Source organism: Protopterus annectens, chromosome 12.part0 (genome assembly GCF_019279795.1).
Source record: "Protopterus annectens isolate FY-2018-M chromosome 12.part0, PAN1.0, whole genome shotgun sequence".
In the NCBI taxonomy this organism is placed as follows: domain Eukaryota; kingdom Metazoa; phylum Chordata; order Ceratodontiformes; family Protopteridae; genus Protopterus; species Protopterus annectens.
Window position 1 is genome coordinate 1,131,165,700 of NC_056746.1, and position 23,211 is coordinate 1,131,188,910.

The window sequence follows — 23,211 nt, forward strand, 5'->3', positions numbered from 1 at the left end:
ATCACTAAAGTGTCCGTCCCGACAGGAAGGAGAAGCCAGCAGTGCTGCTCAGTACCATCCTCCCAGGCCTATCCCCTCCAACTCAAGTACTGCTAATTGAACATAGGTCATCGGGAGTACAGACAGGGCTTTATCCCTCAGAGCCATAGGTGCAGGTTATTCAAAATATGACTTTTGAACAACTGTTTTTAACCATTCAGTTTAATATCTCATGCACTCACCTTGTGTTCTTTAACTTAGCATTATGAAGTTACTCTTTCACAGCTCTGTGCTGTTTCTGTAATTACATCATCACGTGGCACATTGTTTTAAAATCCTGTTGGAACCTTGTGCATCTTATGTACCTGTGGCTCCATCTGTGGTTATAAAGGCTCTCTGTATGGATAAGTCCACTTATGAGGTTAGCAAACAAAAAACATTGTGATAGCTTCTTCTGTGGAAATGAAAATGTATGACTGAGTAATAACAGATTGTTGTGGTCCTATAAAGAAGAGCTACAGACCAAAATCGCCACCATAACAGCCTATAAGGGTCCACATTTTATAAGACATTACACTCATGTAGGTATATACGTATTTACTTACAAGACTGATCATTTTCAAATATTTCATTATAGCAATGTCAAGCACTACAGCTTTAAAAAATGTGAAAATGCTATAAAGAATATTCTACAACATAAGCATCCTAACACTGAAAGCTGTATTCCTTGACAAACAAGGATAACTCTAAAAAGATACCAAGCATTTTGAGAGAGAGAGAGGCAGCGAGAGAGAGAGAGAGAGAGAGAGAGAGAGAGAGAAAGGGAGAGATAAAGAAAAATATTAATCTTTTGTATGAATATTAACATGCAAAAAAAAATAAGAAAGGACAGCATGAAAAATTATGGAAATGTGTATATGTGTTCATATGAGTACTTACAGAATTCATAACATTTGAAGTTAGCCTGGTGACACAGTGACAGGACATCTAATCGTGCTGCTGGCAGCCCAAGACTAACTATTAACTCAGGTGTCAGAGGACCAACCAGACAGAAGAATGATCAGACAACTAAAGAAAACATTCACTGCATGGGAGAGGGGTGGATTCTCCTATAGCTAGTACCATCTAGTTAGGACACTACTGCTTGGTTTTGTCTTGCTCATGTGTGCAACACATCAGGCATCTATGCATGGTTGTCTCTCAGTTAATGATGGCTGACCCCCCTATACAAGTTAATTTCCTCTCCAAAAAATGCAAATGCCTGTTGCTGGCTAAAGTATGGCATTCCCTGCCCTGACACAGCGATTATCATTGGGAGAAAAGACTAACAGTGGTCAGCAGTGCAAGTGGGAGCCCCCCCCCCAAAAAAAAGTCAAACAAATAAAAGATTGACATAATTTTCCAGGACTGGGTTTAGAGGTGTCCTGCAGAGTGCTATGGATTACGTCTGCTGATGAACTGTCACAGTGAACTTATGAGTTTATGAGTTTAGCTCATGCTCTTATTGGTACAATTAGTAACGTATATTTAAGTCAAACACAACTGTGCAAAAGTCCAGTGAAAAGAAACACTCACAGTCTGAAGCTCTGCTCGCAGCCTTTCAATATAGTCTTGTCGCTCCTCAATATTTTTCAAACATTCTTGGAAGAAGCTAGAGTGAAATAAAAAACATGTTTATAATGTGGTACTAGTGATGTCTGCCAACAAGCACTGCACACGATGTTGGGATTTACAGAAGCTAAGTTAAATCCAGGATGAAGCAGACCTCTTTCAATTCTAGTTAGAATATTCTATGATCAGAACATTTTTACCATACTAAGAATCATACTGTCTTCAACCTGATTACTTAATCATAGATATGTTTTAGCCAACTCAGCCTAAAATGCCCATAATGTTCAACAATATCAGAATGTTAATGACTTCCTAAACTGATCTGGAAGTATATGGCAGTATTTTCTTTTTTCAAAAGCTTATGGAGTGACAATGAGCCAAGTTAATATTCCTAGCTTTGCTGGGCAGATCTGAGTTCCCTCTTACCAAGGAATCAAAGACCATAAATGTACTTTACGAGGCAAATGTCCCTGTTTATCAGCAGCATATGCGGGACGGTATGCATACACCACAAACAGGTACCTTCCTTCTTGAATAAAGTAACATTCGCTGGTACTTCGATTATTCTGTTGATGTTCTTTGTGTTTCACTGTTACAGTCCTGACTATTTGGATTTCCTGCCGTGAAAGCCCTGAGCTGGTCAGACTACCAGAGAAATTTCTTTCCGGCTCCCAATATGGATCAATATGAATCAGTAAAAAGACCCCCTCCCCCCACAATGGAGGAGAGTGCTACATCGAGTTTTCAGTGAAGTCCATTAACCTCCCTCACCTAATCAGATGGCATGTTGAATGTACATTCCCAATTTGTCATTTCTACAAGGGAAGTTGGAATCAATGATTGAGAAACAGACATCACTGCAGAAAATGATCAGCAGCAGGTGGCTGAATACATTCAAGGTTTAGAATTTAAGCCCAGCATGCTTCAGTTCTTCACACATAGGTACTTCAAAAAGATTAGTTATTTAATCTTAGCAAGCAAGATTAGATTTGAAATTATATACATGCAAACTGATCTCCAGTTTTTATTACAAAGCATCTCTGAAAGAAATGTGATCACTAACTCTGTAACAAAGATCAGAAGTGCACTTAATTACCCCTTTAAATACAACTTTCAGTTCATTTGAAAACATCTGTGATCAAAGTACAAGACAAATGATTAGTAGCCATTAAACACAGATGGTATATAACCTATCTAAGGTTAAAATGACAGCAATGAATGAACTTCAGGCAAAAAAATCTTAGAATAATAAAGGCAGACAAAGGGGACAGAGCTTAGTTTTAATAGGCACTGCAGTTAATAAACAAGAGGAAGACCATCATCTTACAGGATGCTTCTTAAAATAAGGAGGTAATTATGAAGGACATAAATTTAGCTATCAGTGGCTAGGCCTTAATAGACCTTGAACTTTTCAACATGCTTTAAAACAGGCTCGACATGGATACTTATCCTACGGAATTTAACATCCAAGAACTGATGGGTGTTCTTTTTTGCATAAAAAAGTCTACAAGGTTGCTACTAACACCTTTATTAAGGCAACTGTCTCTTTTCTGGGACTCTGGGGGTTAGATCAAGTTAACAATTGTTGCAAGGACAATGGTCTCTAAATGTGAAAAAATGTAGCATAGTTCATTTTGATAAAATATTTTCACATACCATACAGGTGAAATCTCTCCAAGCAGACACTTTTGTAAGGAATCTAGGCACTCATGTCGATAATTCCTTTATTGTTTGACCATTATGTCTCAGCAGCAGTTCAAAAATCTAGCTCATCTAATTTCCAAAGGCATTTCCACCAGATCTAACATGGTGTTAATTCCGCTATACTCATATCTCAGACACATTATTGTATATAATGCACCTCTCTGTATGAATTTGTTTCAACATATCACTAAATGTGAGTGACCTCAGAGATTCATAACTAAAAACATCACTACCATGGTTACTGGGATGCACTGGTTGCCCTCTCTCTATATTTAGTCTGTTACAGACTGCTCCATAGAGACATGACCAGCCTTTCCAGTCATGAAAAATCAAACCCTTTGACCTTATAGTCCTTCGCAGAACAAATGGTACCTCAATACATGGTCAGGAATTAAATCTTAATAAATAAGGCATGCTAGATTCATATCTCAATGTGTCCCTTATCTCTGGAACAAATTTCCACCACCTTTTCGAACAGGAACAAATTTCCACCACCTTTTCGAACAGCACTCGTGCACCTTAAGATAAACATAGATAACTGGATTGGCCATTTCATATTCTTCTCCTATCTTGTCCTGCCCTCCTCCTTGAGACTTGGGGGAACTTTTTTGAGACTGAGGGAACTGTTTGAATGGAGGTTTTTGGCTCAGTTTGCAATGGTCTGCAGATGGATATTATCTAATACTTCATATCACTGTGTATCAGTTCATAAGTTTTCTTGTTTGTTTTGGAAAGAGTTTCATTAGATATGCAAGGTGGGGATCTTGCCACTTTTACAGAAAAAGTAGACTAATATGGTAAATGAAATTAAATGCAAGTTACACAATCAGAGAATTTGTATTTTGAATACTGCGCATGTATTGGCATCAAAGCCATTAAGATGGCCAAAATATTTTTAACGTTTATTACTTAGTACTTTTGATGTAATTTTTACATAGTTTTATGAACTCAGAATTTTCATATTACAATGAAACAGTTTGAATGTTGATTGCATCCATAAGTGACCATGGAGAAATGGTATTTATATGTGGATGCATGTATGTAAACTTAGTCGGATAAAGTTTGGCTTTGTGGTGCAAAAGAAGTCCTGACTGCAACTCAAATAACCAGCATTCATAAACAGATTGGGTACTGGTCATTCAAGAAGGGAGGATAGGATTGAACAGCTTTGCTAGTTTTCCAGTCCTGGAGGGTAGGGAATGGTTGTTTCCAGTGGTCAATCTTTTCCAATGTGAGCAGAGACCTGCATGGCAACAGGGGACCATGACTGGAAAAATGTGGGCTTTGAGCTCCCAAGCCAGAGTCGATAGCAGTCATGGATGCACATGTGGGAGTGCACATACTCCTAGGGGATAGAACCAGAATACACTGTGGTGACTTGGGTCCTCAGGTCAGTCATCAGGTGAGGGTAAGGACTAAAAGAAATGCCCTCATACGCAATGCTCTCAATGGCAGATGACTGCAAGGGGTATGGTGCCAATTCGTTCTATTTTCTGGGGAGAACTAAGATCCATCCTGGAATATAGATTTCCCCAAACTAGGAAGGTGGGAGTGAAACCAGACACTTAGGGCCACAGCTGTAAGTATCCACTCCCATGGCAGACAGATGGAAGGTTCAGATACCCCCATGGCTATCTGGATGACAGCCCCTCTGGTCAGCTCTCAAATGGGTGCATGCAGGGTTCCCAGCATCTGAGAATGAACAGGATCAAATCTTACAGAAGGTTGATGCTCAACTGAAAGGAAAGAAAAAAGAGAAAACAATGTAATGAAGTGGAACGTGAATTCTTAGAAATAACCAAGTAGTTTGGAATAAAAGTGTCCATCTACATTGCCACTGTGGGTTGCAGGTTTTTGTTATTTTAATCTGCAAACTGGGGCTTTCAAGCAGTTTATCTGAACTTGGTGGGCTCCCAAATTCACCTACACCATGTCCTTTGGGTGTGGGAAAGAATCAAACCACTTGACAGAAACTAAAGGGGACACAAGGAGGATGTGTAAATTCTGTATGCAAGGTACTCCAGCTGAAGAACCAAACCAGGGAATTAAAGGCAGCGATGCTTGCCCCTACAGCACTGTGTCGCTAGTCTTTAAATCAGTGTTTCTGAAATAAAATTATAAATGTGTACATTATATGTACAGTTACTGATACAAATTATTACAAATTACTTTTTAACCACTGAAGCTGGCGTCTAATGAAAATCAACTAATGACTGACTCTGCATTCAAATTTTAGAATGTGTTCCCTTTATTTTGGTTTCAGCTTCAGGAAGGCAATAGCCAGGTTCCTCTAGCCATGAATATAGGTAAATCTACAAAAGCTGAGAACACAACAGACTCTGTGTGGGAACAAAAGACTTATGCAATGGTGTGTAACTGATTAACATCTGAAATGGTGAGGCAGTTTAAGTACTAGACTGAGAAAGTGAACAATCCTCCTGAGGAGGTAAATATTCTTTGTAGATTGAATTGGTCCAATGAGATCAGTGCACTACGCTGGTAAACAAAATAATATAAATACATTATTTTAATTCTGATTCTTACTGAATAAGCATATATTTTTAAAACAAGTTAATAACCTTTATTTACCTCTCCAAATTCAACTGGGCAGTGTCTACTTTCAATGGAGTCCCAGGGAACCTACTTCCACATACATCACAAGAGATGATCAAAAATCTCGTAGGGTTCTGTGGAAGTTTTCTTAGCTGAACTTAACGTAGTAACGCAAATTACCAGCTATATGGTTCAAAGGTTTCTTTCATTAGTACCAGAAACATTCGTGAAAGCACACCATTCCCTGTTAGAGAACGTAGAACAAGTTTGATTATCTCCTGAGGTAGCAAATGCTAAATGACAGAAGGGGAAAAAAGGAAGTTTGACCTGGTGAATAAAGAGCAAACCCTTGAAAAGGAGGAAGGCACTTCCACTGGCATATATGTACCTGTTATGGATCACTAACACCCATTTGTCTATTACCCTTTTCCAAAGACAGAAATGGAAAACTAGATTTTGTGGGAGATTTAAATTCTTGTCAGGGTGGGAAGGGGGGGGGTACCAATTATAGAGTCATTCAGACTTGTTGTTCTGTCCTGTTTGACGGGAGGCTCCCCTTTTTTTTCAGCCTGCTTATTATTGTTTTTTAAATGTCTATTTATTTTTCATAAACATATGCTGAAATAGGTGCGAAACCTTTAACAAACTTGGGGAAGGGAGGCTGACAAATCTGAGTAACTCTTTGAATCAATTTTCCACTGTCATCACACTTTTAGGACCTCAGCAGATGGTCCTGAAAAAATCTCCCTACTGAAAAGAGGATTCAAAATTTCAGTATGAAAAAGTTATAAACTCCTAATACCAAAATAAAGTGACAGGAGAAATAAAATACGAGTCAAAGTTGCAAGCAAAAACACCAGTCACTCACAGCTGCAGGCAATAAAAGTCTCCTGTTTTTAAACACAAACCCCGTGTAGAGTCAAATCCAGTAAAAACTCACAGCTGCAGGCAATAAAAGTCTCCTGTTTTTAAACACAAACCCCGTGTAGAGTCAAATCCAGTAAAAACTCACAGCTGCAGGCAATAAAAGTCTCCAGATTTTAAACACAAATCCAGTGCAGAGTCAAATTCAATAGAAAATAATGATGCAAAGGCCAAGTAATATCAAAATTTAATAAAAAGTGGGCACTTTCGCAGTACACCTGACTGCTTCATCAGACTTTAAAAGTGCATACAATACAGCAAGCTGTTTAAATACTATGATTAACCAATCACGACTTTAAGCAGCATATTCATTAATAATTAAAAGTGTATACACACAAAAAACACAATAATAAAGTTGGGTCTTTCTGCTTTTCCCGGTTAGGGGTCACCACAGCAGAACTCCGGTCCGCTAATGATTGGCAGCAGATTTTTACGTGGCAAGTTGCCAGCCCTGACGCACAACCTTCAACAAAGGTACGCCCATTCACGCATGTCGCCACACAGAAGACGCTTTAGCTGAGAATCGAACAGGACAACATCTTACTGTGAGGTGACAATGCTACTGCAGCACCACCACCGCAGTTAAAAAAAAAAACAAAAAAAAAACACAACAATAATAAACATTCTAAAACACAGGGTTAAATTCAAATTCTTTTCGGTGTTTAAGTGCACGTGCTTTTAAGAAAGGTTTAAGGGAAACTTTAAAGCAGACAAACTACCTGGTTTAAATAGTAAAGAACATTATCCATCTTTGTTCATTTGCTTCTGTAATGTTCTTTATGTCCCCTCCTCTCATGTTCTCATGTACAACTTCCAGAACAAACAATTTAAAGACATGTTCATTACCCTTTTCGATGAGATGTTGTGCTAATGCACTTTCTGACTTCTTGTTTTTAATATCCCTCAAGTGTTCCAATATTCTTTCTTTAAGGCTATGATTTGTCTTACCTATATAAAACACACAGCATACAGTAAAGAAACTAAAAATTAATGTTTCTCATTGCGCAGTCTGCATAAAAATTAAATTCTATCCTTGCATCTAGTTGGTGGTGTGTATAGTGACTGCCACTAAAAATGGCAATTACTATAGGAATATGTGCCTACCCTGGCATAATATATAAATCTCTTATCACTGTTGGCCTTATAACACAAATGTCTCTTCAGTGACTTATTATTAATAAAAGAAAAACTTGGTTGAGTTGTTAATTCATCCTTCAATTCATCTATAGTACTCAAAATATTCCAATTTCTTTTTATTATAGTGCAGAAAGTGCCTATGTCACTGGAATATGTTAATGTTACTCAGAGTTGTTAATAGTACAATTATCTGTTTCTAACATCTTATTTTATTTTGTTTCTTCATGTTCACCATAATATGATTTACATCTAGTAGTCCTGCGATCCCATACATTACTTAAGCAATTATGTATGTCTATTTCTTTATAACCTCTATCGAGGAATTCCTGTTTCAGGTCAAGCAGAGCTAGTTTAAGTTGTGAATCATCATTGTACAAGCGCATAACTATATACTTGTCCCTTAAGTACATTGCGTTTTACGTGGCTAGGATGCATGCTCTTATTACGTACCATGTTGTTCTTTCTCATAGGTGTTCTGTATAGGCTAGTTCTAATTCTTTGTAGTGCATCTTTATTCACCTTAACATCCAAGAAATATATCTCTTGATTTGAATATTTGTAAGTGAATTTCAGAAAATTGGTTATTTTATGTAATTGTATAATAAATTTCTTTAATTTCACTTCTGTATTACTCCATAGCATAAAAATATCATCCACAAAACGAACGTACCATTTTATGGAATCTTTAAAATTGTCGTTCCGGAGAATTTCATTAGTTTCCCAATGTGCCAGGACCAGGTTGGCGTAGCTATTGACACAAGGTGCGCCCATAGCTATGCCAACCTTTTGTAGAAAGAATTCATTATCAAAGGTAAACACATTATTTTCCAAAATAATTTCTAATAATGCCCATAATAGCCTAACTTTATTAGAGTTCATACCTTTTATTATTTATGACCCAAATATTAGGTATCACTGTAAACAGTGACTCAGCGTCTAAGGCCACAAACATGTATTCGCCTTCTATATCTGACATTTTAGAATATAAATTCTGCATGAACATCTTTGTGTCTCTAAGCACAGTATTACAACCTTCAAGAAAAGGGTGCAGGTTTTTTACTACAAATATAGAGAGGGGGCTCCATAGCACAGCCTCTACTAGAAACTATTGGTCGCATTGGTGGTATGGTAGAATGTTTATGTATTTTAGGTAGACCATACATATTTGCTACCAATGGATATTCAACAGTAAAATATCTCAACAAATGTTCTGATATCATACCTGTAATTAATAAATCAAACACCAAAAATAAAAATTTATCAATAATCCCTTTCACAGCACTTCTAGAAATAGAAATATATGTGTTCTCATCATTTAAAAGACTCCGGATTTGTTGTAAATATAGATCTCTATCTAATACTACAACTCCCCCACCTTTGTCAGTGGGTCTAATTTCTATGCATGACATTTACTTCAATTCATGCAGGGCCTGGTATTCCATTTGAGACATATTAAAATAGTTGGTTTTAGTACCTTTACAGAATACTTCCCTAATCTCATTTTCACATACTTCTAGGAAAGTTTCTATAACAGAATGTGGTGGGGGGATGCATGTGTTGGTTTCTTAAAAACTTCATAACAGTTATTATTGCCTTTAAACATAGTATGCAGGGTAAGCTTTCTACCAATTTCAATTCTCTCAATATGTCAACCATGTTTGCTTTCTGAGAAGGTATAAAGTTTAAACCTTTAGCCAGTAACAACATATGTGCCTCAGACAGTAAAACAGAAGAAATATTTATTACTGAACCTGACTGTGTCATTTCCAGCTCTTCCCTTTCCCAATTGGTTCATTCACACTGTTCAGGCGCTGAATTCTGCCCTTCCTTATATGGCTCCTTGATCGTTCCCTTCTAGGCAACGGATTTTTCAATAAAAAACTGTTCCCTTGTGAGGTACTGTGAATGGTATCTCTTCCTGGGTTTGTCTGAGTTGTTTTGGGTCTAACAGCTCTATCGTTCACTGTTACAATTACTTCCTTATCAGCGACTTGCTCAGTATCTGCTATAATCATGTCCGTAACCTGCTGGCTTTGCGTCTGTATCTCAGCATGCTCTCCTGCATTCTCTTGCTCATTTATCACTTCTGGTGTGGCGTTCAAAGGTGGAACTGCTAGTTCTGATGTTGCAGCTGAAGATGCAGCTGTTTGCCTCATCGTAGATTCAATGGAATCCGTGTTGACAGTATGAGTATCTCTCTGTTCCCTCGGCCATGAGAAAACGGCTCCTTTTTGAAAATCGCCAAGGTCCCTATGTAATTTATGGACCTTAGCTGCTTGAAGCCATTTTTCATACACAGTAGTACTGTCATGTAATGAGTCCATTTTATCACAGATAATGACTGCTGGGAAGTATTCATAAATTTAACTTTGCAGCAGCGGTATTTCATTTAACAAATCTTCCTCTATAGGTTTGAAAAAGTCAATTCACAAATGCATATATTGGGCACTTAAATTCAAGTTCAGAATCTGCCATTGCCTCAATAGTTGAGGGTATGCCTGGCCATAGCTAGGCATAGTGAGAACTCTTGAGTCCTCTCAGAACTATTTGGTGTTTCAAAGAGGCTTCAAAATGAAAGTGTTGCTACTGCATATGCTTAAATTTATACATTTTATCCTCCAGTATTCATGTTGAAATTTCAGATATAAATTCTTACCTTCTGGCTCAGGCATAGCTTCTTGCATGATATTACTGTGTAAGAGAGGGTTAATCGTGACCTCAAGAATGTTATTTAAATGCTGATTCTTCTTTGGTAAAACTCCAGCTCCATTCATTGGGTTCTATGGGAGCTCTACTTGCACTTGATTTAAAAGCCCTTCAGCCATGTCCAGTATTTGGAGAGGCAAATAGACAGTATGAAAAAGTTATAAACTCCAAATACTAAAATAAAGTGACAGGAGAAATAAAATGAGAGTCAAAGTTGCAAGCAAAAACCGCAGTCACTCACAGCTGCAGGCAATAAGTCTCCTGTTTTTAAACACAAATCCAGTGTAGAGTCAAATCCAGTAGAAACTCCCAGCTGCAGGCAATAAAAGTCTCCAGATTTTAAACACAAACCCAGTGTAGAGTCAAATTCAATAGAAAATAATGATCCAAAGGCTAAGTAAAATCAACATTTAATAAAAAGTGAGTGCTTTCACGGTACACCTGACCGCTTCATCAGACTTTAAAAGTGCATACAATACAAGAAGCTGTTTAAGTACTATGGTTAAACAATCACAACTTTAAGCTGCATATTCAACAGGAGACTTATTACCTGCAGCTGCGAGTGACCAGGGTTTTGCTTGCAACTTTGATTCAAAATTTCAGCCTGAATATCCTCTTTTTTTTTTTTTTTTTTACTTCAAAGTAATTTATTTTTGCTGCTGTAAAATGGAGATGTAACATGTGGACCATCTTTCTTTAAATTATTGGTTCCAAAAGTGTATTTTTTTAAAACAAGAAACATCTTTATTAAATTATCACTTATGATGTAAGCAATCATGCATGTACATAAATGAAAGCAAACTATACTGAAATAATTTTAGTTGCAAACATTATTCATCAGTTATAATCTACCTAATCATTGTCAAACATTACATCGCTCTTTCATATCCTGCCTTTTTTTAAACCTCATTCCTTCTTCTGTATATATTGTTCCACAATTCCCTTTTTTTTCTAAGTAATTTGTTCCTACCCTTTTTCAAATATCCCAATTCCAGTTGCTTTATCTCTGTTGCTACATTTACTACTTCTAGTAAAGTTCATTTAGACTTTGATTTTCATTTTCTAGTAATTGCTTTTTGGCAGACACCATAATTAGACTCAGCAAGGTCTTACTATGTCTAGGGAATTCTGATTCTGTATCATAGCTCAGAAAAATGACTTCCCTATATACAGCAATTTGTTCACCCAGTATCTCTGATAAGAGTAGTCTGGAGGGAATCTTTAAAGTCTGCTAACTCATTACACTCCCAGAAAATATGTTCCCAATTATCTGTTTTTTTTCCGGATCACACTTCCAACATTTGCTGTCTACCTGAGGAAAAATGCTCTGGCATCTACTTGGGGTATAAAAATACCTATAGAAACATTTCCAAGCAAAAATCATAAACCTTCTGGATTCTGTTGCATATTTGAAAGACATAGATACATCCCCCAATTGTTTATTTGTGAATTGTTTATCCAAGCTCTTTTCTAACCTCTTCTGATTGATTCTTAAGAGTTATCATGTAATATTTTATATGTTCTACTAATTAATGCTTTAATGGCAGCTTCTATTTTGATTCTACTAAAAACTCTACCAGTGTTGGTCTTTCATTTACTACCCCCTTTTTTTCTCTTTACCTATACTCTGATATCAGTCCTTGACAGAGAAGGCAATCTCTGGCTTACAGTCCAAATAAATTCTTAACATCTTCTCATTCTATTACCTTTCCCTCTCTAGTTATTTGCTCCCAATACCTTGGTTCCTTTGCCAGTTTTCTCCAATAAATTCCAGCCCGCTCTTTCCTACTGTCTATATCCCTAATTGCAGTCTTCCCTATTGGCAGAATCCCCTTTCTCTATTCCTGTGTTGGCTTAGTTCTTAGAATATTTTCTGATACTTTATGAATATAATATTCTGTATGATTATTCTTATTCTCCTTAAAGATCTGCATCCAAAATCCCTCTCTCTCCTTGTTTTGTGAGCTTCCCCCTTGTTCAGCATCATCCTTTTCCAGTTTTAATTATAGATTTCTACTTGTGCTACATATAGGAGCCTTAACTGTGGAGCTCTGAAATACCCCTTCAAATCAGGTAATCCCAATCCACATAGTTCTGTTGGAAGAACTGGCTTATTCCACACTTGACTCTTCCAGTCTTCCACTCCCAGATAAAATCCTTCAGTTCTGTATTAATTGCTATCCACAACTTCTCCCCTTTTTGATAAAAATATGCATGACTTGTGTATAAGACTAAAGGGATTAAAACATTTAACTGTTTGTATCTTACTCTCCCTATCCATACAACAGAGCTTCCAATTTCTCAGTTTTTGTATCGTCTTTTATTTAGTCTCTTCCCACATATCCTTAGCTGCTACACCATAATAATTTTTAATCCATACTCCTAAGTACTTCATTTTATCATGTCCTCATAAATATGAATACTGCTGTACCAATCTGTGTGTGGGTACATAATTTACAGCCATTGCCTTTGTTTTAGCTTTATTAATTTTGTATCCCAAAAAGATTTGAAACCATCTCAAAATGTTAAATAGCATTGAAATGTCCTTTTCTGGTTTTGTCAGATATAAACTATTATCAACTGCAAATAGAGACCGCTTTTCTTGATTACCATATCAATTATATCCTTGAAGTTCTGAGTCTCTTGCTTTCTTTGCCAAGGGTTCTAAATAAAATGCAAACAAAGGAGAAAGAGGACACCACTGCCTGGTTCATCTGCTCAAACAAGAATTACCAGAGAGGAACCCACCCACTTTAATTTTCACCTCCCATCCCTTACATATCCTCCTTATCCTCCTAATCAACCTTATAATTTTATCAGGGAATGCAAATGCTTCCACTGCTGTCCTCATAATATCCCAGCTTACTCTGTCAAATGCTTTCTTTGCATCAAGACCCACCAACTACAGTGGTATTTTCTTACATTCTGCTTCCATCTGCATCATCAATGTTCTGTTAATGTTGTCAAATGTTTGCCTCCTCTCCACAAATCCACATTGATCCAGAGCTATCGATTCTGGCATAACTTTTGCCATTCGTTTAGCCACTGTAGATGAACACTTTATAATCGTGGTTTAGTACTGAAATAGGCCTGTATGAAGCTGGATCCGATAGGTCTTTACTCTCTTCAGGTATTACAGCCACCACTGCTTTCTTCCAGGACACTGGCATTTCTCTTTCTCTTAAAATACAGTTTAAACAAAACCTTCCTTCCTAACTTCCAAACTTCCACTGGAATACGATCTATTCATCGGGACTTTCCTGTGGAGTGGTTACACATCACCATTTTTATTTCATCTCCTTATATCCTGCTAGTAATTGAGCCTCATCTACCTCTGATCTTGGCATATTAAATTCTTCCATAAACATTTCCATCTGTTCCATTTCTAGACTTCCATATCTCTCTGCTTTATGCAGACTTTCCGAAATATTTCTAGTACCTCTACAGGGTCTCGTTATCTCCCTTGTTATAGACACCCTAAGCTTGGCGACAGCCCTTTCTACTTTCTGCTGACTAAGCCACTATGCTAAAAGTTTTTGTGCTCTAGAATTAATATCAAAAAACAGTTGCTTAACAGTAATCTTCATAAACTCATGCATGTTATCGAGGTAATCCCTTATCTTCTGTTTAGCATTCTGCAGTTGCTCTTCCTCTTGCTCTGTGAAATGCCCCCTATTCTGCAATGCTTTAACACTTGCCAGTCCCCCTAAATAATTTGTGTTACTTCTTAACCATCTCTCTCATTTCCACCCTACTTTTAAACTTTACTTTAATTTTATCCCACTCCCTAACTATATTTTCAGAAGATATTTCTACCTTCCTTAACGCTCCTGAGTAATTTGTACTACCCATTCCTCTAATTCCTCTCTTTTCAACAGATAGGTGGGAAAGTGCCAGGGTCTCATTTTTATTTCATTACCCTGTGTTTTTTTATTGGTACATGATCTGAAACAGTTATTGGGTGCATATCAAGACTTTCATTTAAATGCACATATTTCTGTGAAATGTAAATTCTGTGTAGCCTAGCCCAGTTTTTGTATCTTGGAGAATAATATGTAAATTCACTCCGCACTCCTAGCAATGAATTCACATTCTTCCATGCCAAATGTTTTCATAAATTCAAAAATCTACACTCCTTTATTACATTTTTCCCTTCTGGGCCCACAAGATACATCTTCACTGCTGCAAATCAAATTCCAGTCCCCACCTATAAGTAATATTCCTTGCTGAAAGCCAATTATTTCTCCCATAATTTTCTTATAGCAGTTTTAGGTGGAATATAATACATGCCAGTGTAATCCTCCTTCCTTGCCAGTAGTCCCTTAGTACTACAAAACTACCATTATCATCTTTTTAATCATCTTCTATCACTGTTAGAGCTCATCTTGCAATTAATGCAAGTACTTTTCTTTTCCTTTATCCCAAGCATTATGCTGAATAACCATCCTGAAAACCCTTCTTTATCAAATTCACATGTTCAGTTCTTTCCAGGTGTGTCTCCTATAGCATAGCTATTTGCACTCTACAATTTAATATAGTTCACTACTCTTTTTTTTTTGTATTTATCTGCAAGACCACTAACATTTAAAGACATTACAAAAACATCATTGTGTTAAAATTATTCACACCTTTTATGTGTAACAGCTTTTTTGTTAAGTGTTTAGTGTCAGATTTTGTTACATGCATAGACTGTTTGGCAGGTTGATCTTTAAGCAGTCATTTCATGTCGTATCCATTTCAGCCTATGTCATATCTTAAAAAACTTCTTGTTTTATTGAAAGACTTCAGAAAAAACACCCCAATACACCCAACACCTATTAACTTAATACTAACGCACAAAATTATGTACATCTTCAAATATTGAAGTTTTACATTCCTGATAGGAACATGTGCCCCAAACTGACAGCCACGCTCGCAGACTAGGGTTAACCTAAAAGAAAGTTTATCCATGTGAAGATGCATGATATATAGCCTGTGCTTCTCAAGTGCCGTCTGGTTTTGTCTCATCTTTATAGCTCTCCCTGACAGGAGAGCACTTCACTGCTTTCAGAAAGCGTAATCTCCTAGCCATTTCTTTTTATCAGATTGTCTACATGGAGACATGAGGACCAGATACAAAGTTCCTTCTTCAAGCTTTTTTTTACATTACAATGCCTACATTTCTTTAAAATGAACAAGAAGACAGAAGGGAGAAAAAAAACACAGTAGCACCTGTTTGCATTACATTTACACCATCACACTTAAAAATAACAGAGAAAACTTTACTTTATACCAGGCAAAGAAAATCATGTACTATCAAATTATTACTTAAAATTGTTTTACTTACAGTTAACTTCCTCCCTCCTCTTCCCCTCTCCTATGTATTTTTCCAAACATTAATGATGTGAAGAAGGGCATATACTTTAGAGTCTTCCACAAGTTTAACAGTCAAAAAAGTCCAATATTTCCAGATTTTCTTGTTTCACAAATATTACTGCTTTGTAATCCCACATTTGTCAACTTCCAAGTTCCTGGTTTTATTCCTGTTCATCTCCATCTCCAAAATCCTACCTCTGCTTTACTTCCAATGTAGTCTCAATTCTAGTCAACTCTAGTGCTTTTTTCCTTCTCTCAAGTGTTTTCCGTGGAAACACTGGAAAAGGTTTCACTGACAGTCGCTCTGTGGTCTTTATTACCAGAAGAACAAGAACCAGAATCTTCTTCCGTTTCACAGTTCACTTTTTGTTACATAAGCTTTTCTATTTCCTCTTTAGCATACACTGCATCAAAAAATGATTTTGTCCCTGCAGGTAAGAATATTTTGAAGATAGTTGGGTATAGGTATTTGAATCTGAAGTCTGCTCATCAACATTCCCTGAACAGTGGAATAAATGTACTCCTCTTCTGCCTCATGTACAGTGAATAATCATTCTCCACAAACATACTGCTGTCTCCCACTTTTGGTACTTTGTCCTTCTGCCACAGCTTTGTCAGAATCATCTCCTTCTGCTGGTAAGAATGTATCTTTACTAATAAAAGTTTAGACTGCTTTCTCATGACCAGGTTTGGAGCATACACACAATGTGCCCTTTCAATTAACTGCTGTGGAATACCAGTCCAGTTGCTTATTTGTGCTTTCATACAATTAATACAGTCTGTTCCTTCCAGCTTCTCTGGTATAGCAGAAAATCTCAAGCTTTCCCTACATGCGCCGTCTAATTCTATTTTTTGAAACATCTCTTCTTCAGCAATTTCATATTTAGCCAGCCTTTTCTTCATTTTGACCTCTGATTTCAGCAGTTATATCACCTCATCTGAATATCTGTTTAAAGCTTCATCCATTTTTCCCATCTTTTGCTATTTGAGTTGATATACTCATCAGTATTTTATTTATTTTTAATCAGGTCTGTGTGCAACTCTATTATATTTTTTCTCTAGGTTACTGGAGGTTGCTCTGCTTTTTTCATTAACAGCTGCAGCACTTTTCCCAGTGTTTTCTCCTCACCTTTTATATCATGTTTTCATTCAGGTCCTCTGCATTTCTTTTTTTCTGGCACCTAAACAGTAAACATACCAGTCAGTTACTGAAATTTACCCAGAAATACAAGTCCATTTGTTTTCTGTTCTGAATTTCTGTTTTCACATTGGGAGAGCTGAAGTTAAGCTGTTGATCAGTGTGCAGCCATGCTGGAAGTCGTCCTCAGGTAAATTTTGCGAACATAACCAGGCAAACCTTCTCATAACAATTCAAGTACCAGCTGCTCGGGAAGAAGCATCAGGTGAATCATAAGCACACTTTAAAGAATGCTTGAGTCACTTGATACATAAAGAAGTGTGTGTAAATAGAAGATTTTTCCTCGGAAGAGGGAAAAGTAGCTATAACAGTCCCCATATTCCCATGTTTTTGATGATTAATAATTCTAAAAATTGTTGCGGTAAAAGTGCATTTCTTTCTCAAATTGATTAAAGGCTTTCTCATCCTTATCAGTGAAGGATGGATTAGCATTTAAAAAAATATTTAGCTGCAGCAGCATTTATCATAGAAATCACTGCAGGATCACATCTGGGTTTTGAAAACTATTTCCAAGACTGTGGAACCTTATACAGTCTGCCTTCTTAAGTGCTACAGGCTGGCTGTCAGGCATTTTATAGACTGTAATAAAAACATCCTGCAAAGCTGGAAGTACAGGAGGAACAGGAAAGAAATTCCAGCTGTAATAACTCATAATATTGTTTTTCAAAGACACTGGAAATGTCATTAAGTTCCAACTGAAACAACTGGTTCATCCTAGATATGGTTTCAGAAACAGAAAATTATTCCAAAGGACCATCACTTCTTTGTTCATTATAGTATGAGTCTTCAGAAAATTAAGAATTATTTTTAACCAGTGAGATCAGAATAAGAGGGGGGTCAAAAGCCTGAATTAATCCCTGAGCTAAGCCCAATAAACCATTCCTGTCTAAAGTAGCTGAGAGAAGGTAAGATTTTCTGCTGCTTAACAGGAATTTCAATATAAAAAGACCGACTCCCGTCAGGCACATCACCCCAGGGAAAAGGCATTCCAGTCTGGCTAGACAGAGAGACATTTCCTTCCCCTTCCTCAGTGACTGACAAGTGTGGCTCTCCCATGCCCACTAAAGACACTCCACAGAGGATGTGTCTAACCCCAGTCCATGGTGACTGAAGGGACTACACCAAAGGAAAACAAAGATGACAAGTGGTCTGAGGAACTACAATGGACACAGCAGAGTCAGTCATTTGTGGCTGAGGCAGATTTGTAGACTGTTGAAGGGGCAAAGTCTGTTTGCAAATATTCTTCTTTTTGTGGCCAGAGGATGGAAGAACCAAAAGAACAGCAAGTTATTCCTTGATAAAGCCAATAATAAAGCCTGAAGTCCAGGTACCACCAAACAGCAGTAGTCAGTAAAAGAGGTAAATATAAAAAAACAGTGATTTCCACAAAAGACACAAAAAAAATAAACAATACTTTTATCAAGTTTCTGCATAAGAGTTAAAAAGCACAGCTACAGACTAATCACCTGAAAATCTGCACAACAGCACAACAAAATTCCCAGCAACAAACACATTTCACAGAAAAAAGTAGTGTTTACGTCATAAAAACAAAATGTGGAAGTTTTTTTCTGAAGGGAACTTATCTGCTTAGCAATGGAAAATATTAGCCGACCACTGATCCATGAAGGCCCACAGGAAGGGTGCTCTTCGGCATCAGGAAAGCTCTGAAGGGCTTAGAACCCAGACTGCTGACTTTCTACAGCTCTGTTCAAGCTGTTACTGGTCTGGATGCATACAAGATGCCCTTATGATTGGGAAAATGGCTAGCTATTACATTCATGTGCATGATATATCCTCTATAGCTAAGTTTGCTGCAACAGTGATTAAATGATTAACATATTTTAAGTTGTCTACGTAAAAGTGTATATGGCTCAGCATTTTATGGTTTCTGTAACTGCTTGCCAAGTATTATTCCCTATATTCCATCCAAAACTGTAGCTGTGTCACTTCATACCACTTTGATCCCACTGCACTGTCACTTCCATCAATATTTATGGTGGCAACAAACCTGAGTTTGCAGACAGGGTGCAAACTTAACTGACATTTCAGGATAAGGTGCAAGTTGTTGGGAAATCATCCTGTTTCTCTCTCTTCAGCATACTGCCATTATTAAGAACATTACTCCTCAGGAGGATGTATTAAGCAGATATGGGAACATACAATGAGAATTTGGGAGGAGGAACCAATAAAATATCCAGGCTAACCTGGATGGGTACAAACTTTTTGATCAGGCAATGCAACTATTTTGTTCATGCCTTTATCTCATCTGAACTACTGTGATGCCCTTAATCTGCAACTTTCTGACACTGAGACTGACTACCTGTAGACGGTGTAAATTTCACCTGCTAGTTTACTTACTAGTACACCTCAACACCATGACATTGTACTTCTACTGTGGACCTTACTCCGGCTCCCACTCAGGTATTATAAAATCTGAACCTTAACGTGTCTGCACCTGCATGACTTGGATTGTACTTGCAACAAAGCTTGTTATGCCATATTGCTCACCACAATCACTGCCGCCAGTCTTTCAGGACCTGATGATGATTTGGACATTTCCCTTGAATCACCATACTTTCTTTTAGAAAGAGCTAAAGTGATGCTTTAATGGTATTTTAAATAGTTGTTTTTGCAACAGTATTAGTACTTTTTTGTATGTTGACTGCAAGTGACATGGGCAATGACAGCCAAATAAAAGAAACAAACATGACCATGACGACTTCAAGAGTGATGAAAAGAACACCACCACCTAACTACAGGATCAGACCACTCTTACCTGTATCCCTGATTAGTTATGGACTGGAAAGTTTGTTTTTATTTTATTTTGCTTTTGTTTACCAAATTTGTCAGACTATGTTTAATAAAAAAAACTTTTTCAGCAAAGGCCCAGGTAGAAGAGCTCCAACATATTACAATCTTTTTAAAACTAACATTCAGTAATATACATGAACAAATGTTAACATATACTGATAATTACGGGTCTATATTATATGAACGAAAGTTCAGATAAGCGAACACACTGAGCACAACTCCCAGACATCGAGGTGCATGTTGTGGGATTGCAGTACAGTGAAGATTGGAGTTTTTGCCCGTTCCTCACTGTAGCACGATCTCGGAGTTGAAATATATATTTAGCAGGGGGTGGGGGGGTGCAGCCCCCCACAATTTCTGTTTTTTATGTCTGGGATTTTCGCTCATTGAGCATTTGCTTATATGAACATTCTTTCATATAATTAGAAATACATTTGCTAATTAGATTACATTCATACAAATTAAACTATTAAGATGTAAAAGATACTTATGGACGTAGATGTTACAGATTAAGTATATGAAGAGATGTATTACAGTGGGGTTTACAAAACAGATAAAAGAAACCTTTGATTACAAATTCAAAGAAATGGACAGAGGCGGCTCCTAAATGCTTTATTCCATGCATGGGTCCACTCAAATTATCTACTGTTATGATCCCAGTTATTGTCATTAGGGGTAATATATAATTACTGACCATGGGATGAGTAAGGGCAATCTCTAACCATAAGGCATATGTTTAATTCCAACAGAAAAAAGGGAAACTGGTTAGGCTTAAAATGGTCTGCAAGGGCAACTAGCCTAGTACTTGCATATAAACCTAAGAAATGGTGAGGGAAGTTAACTGAATAGGGCAGAAAATGTTAATATCGCATTAAGGGGTGGGGTATCAGGCAGGTTCAGAGAATGATACATGTCTATCATAAGGTTAGCATTAGAAGTATAGAGGCAAGTTGGTGAGCAATGTCGCAAAACTATGTATATAGGAGATACTAGTAAAACTATCCAGGTATTTGGTGAAAAATGGTTGTGAGGCACAGGATTCTGAATGAAAAGAAACGGTTTGATAATATAGCAACCTGAAGAGTTCAGTGCCATTTATCCTGGAGATATACAAGACCAGATTCGTTCATTTGTCAAGTGAAGTTTAAGTTGCGTTTTAAATTAGTTTACATTCTGAATGAATTTCAGTGGTGCTAGGATGCAGTTCCATAGTTTATCTACACTACTAGAACATAGAATCACCTGCAGTATTAGATGATTTGCTTACAGTGGCTAATTACTATTTTCTAAAGTGTAAATGTTTACTGGGAGAGTAGAGTTGTATTAAGTTAAGTGCTGGGCTTGTAGAGAACTTAGTGTATTGTAGTTAGATGAGAAAGCCAAGTGATGTGGTAGCTCTAGTCAGTTTAATTCTTTGAGTGTCAGGGAGTGTTGTTTTGTACTACTGATTACTGCATAACTGGCTATTTTATTATAGCACACTGCTCAAGCTTGGACAGTTGTAAAACATTAATGAAGATAGAGACACCATAGAGGAAAGATGGCAGTAAGAAAGCAGAGACTCCATGCCTTCAGCCTACATCAGTGAGGTAGGTTTTTACTCTGTATAATGTAATAAAAAAGTTATGTAAACTGAAGTTGTCTGTGGTCACATTTAAAGACACCTGCTGTATCAGAGGATTTCTGCATTCACACAAACAATGAACAGTAATACTGGAATGCAGTCAGACCAACTTCACATGCAAGTGAAAGCTTTGAGTGGTGGGACAAAATGAAAAAATGGTTCAACAAAAGTGTTACTTGTCAGCCATGCTGTAAGGCTCCTTACTTACTTTTTCTGACTATGGTAATGATTGATCATATTCTGTATCAAGTCCACTCCTTTTCTTGTTTTAATTTCATTCACTCTGATCAGATACTGTAAAAGAATAAAACAATATTAGCTCTGTACTGTAATTTTAAAAAATCCCAGTGACATTTTTATGAATATATACATTTTTGCACACAAATCTAGCAGACCAAGCTAATCCACAAACTTATGATTTTTAAGTACATTTCATAAGTGGCTTACAGTATACATCACCTCTGATGAGTGTCATATTTATGCATGAGGCAGTACACACGAGTCAACACAACAAAAGAAAATCCAATTGAACCCTCTGTCTCACTGCGTGGGTGCATGTTTCAAATCACTGGTGTCACTCCTCCTCTTCTGTCAGTCATATGGGGCTGACCTGACAACAGCTTCCCAGCTCTCTCCTACAGTTACAGCCACAGCTTTGTATACACTGATGTCAGGCTGCTCTTTATAACAAGGAGGCATATTATTGGTAGCATCATGGGACAGCTCTCCACGGCAAACTAACAAAATATGGGAAAAAACAGAAAAAGACAAAGGTTAGGGGACAGAAATGCTGCTAGTGTAAACTGGAGAATCCAGAAATATTCCATACAGTGCAGGAATATGCATGTATAAAGAGATGTGGGAGCATGCAATGAGATCTTGGGAGTAAACCAGCAAACATTCAGGCTGGTCTGGATGGGTAAGAGCCTTCTGAAAAGGCACGAACTCTTAAAACATTATGTGAGGCTGTCTGTAGTTGATGTGAAAAAAGTTTAGGAAAAACATTTCTTGTTTCTCTCTCCCTCCCAGCTGCAACTGCCATTTTAGTTGTTTAAAAACTAAACAGAAATTCAAATAGAGAAGTTAATATGAACATCAGTGAATATCTATCATGCACTCTTCAGTTCCAACCCGCGGTAGTGGTGCTGCGGTAGCATTGTCGCCTCACAGCAAGACGTTGTCCCATTCGATTCTCAGCTAGAGCGCCTTCTGTGTGGAGGCATGCATGAATGGGCGTTCCTTCGTTGAAGGTTGTGCGTCAGGGCTGGCAACTCGGCATGTAAAAATCCACTACCAAACATTAGCGGACCGGAGTTCCACTGTGGCGACCCCTAACTGGGATAAACCGAAAGACACACACACACACACACACACACACTCTTCAGTTCCAGTAGGACACAGATGAATAAATAAAAAGTTGTAACTGTTTTGAAAAGTTTAAATGTTATGAGTCACTATGTACTTTGGATGGCTTAGTGCTGCTGTGTACAAACAACAAAAAAAAAAAAGTCAACACAAGTTGGGTTGTGTTTCTATTTGTGCTACCAGGCTTCATTCCTGAGGCTGAGAAGGGCCTTTAGCCTGTCTTTTGGCTTTGTATGATCTTGAA

The 23,211-nt window shown here is 37.4% G+C and overlaps 1 protein-coding gene across 1 annotated transcript in view; it reads right to left on the reverse strand.

Moving 5' to 3' along the window:
* The window catches only part of LOC122816264 (arf-GAP with SH3 domain, ANK repeat and PH domain-containing protein 2-like), a 1,594,524-nt gene that overhangs the window by 933,671 nt on the left and 637,642 nt on the right, over positions 1-23,211 (reverse strand). Inside the window, exons 7-8 of the mRNA XM_044089001.1 lie at positions 21,811-21,896; positions 1,555-1,630 (exon numbers count right to left, since the gene is read on the reverse strand). Coding sequence (XP_043944936.1) covers positions 1,555-1,630; positions 21,811-21,896 — 162 coding nt within the window. The remainder of the gene's footprint in view (positions 1-1,554; positions 1,631-21,810; positions 21,897-23,211) is intronic.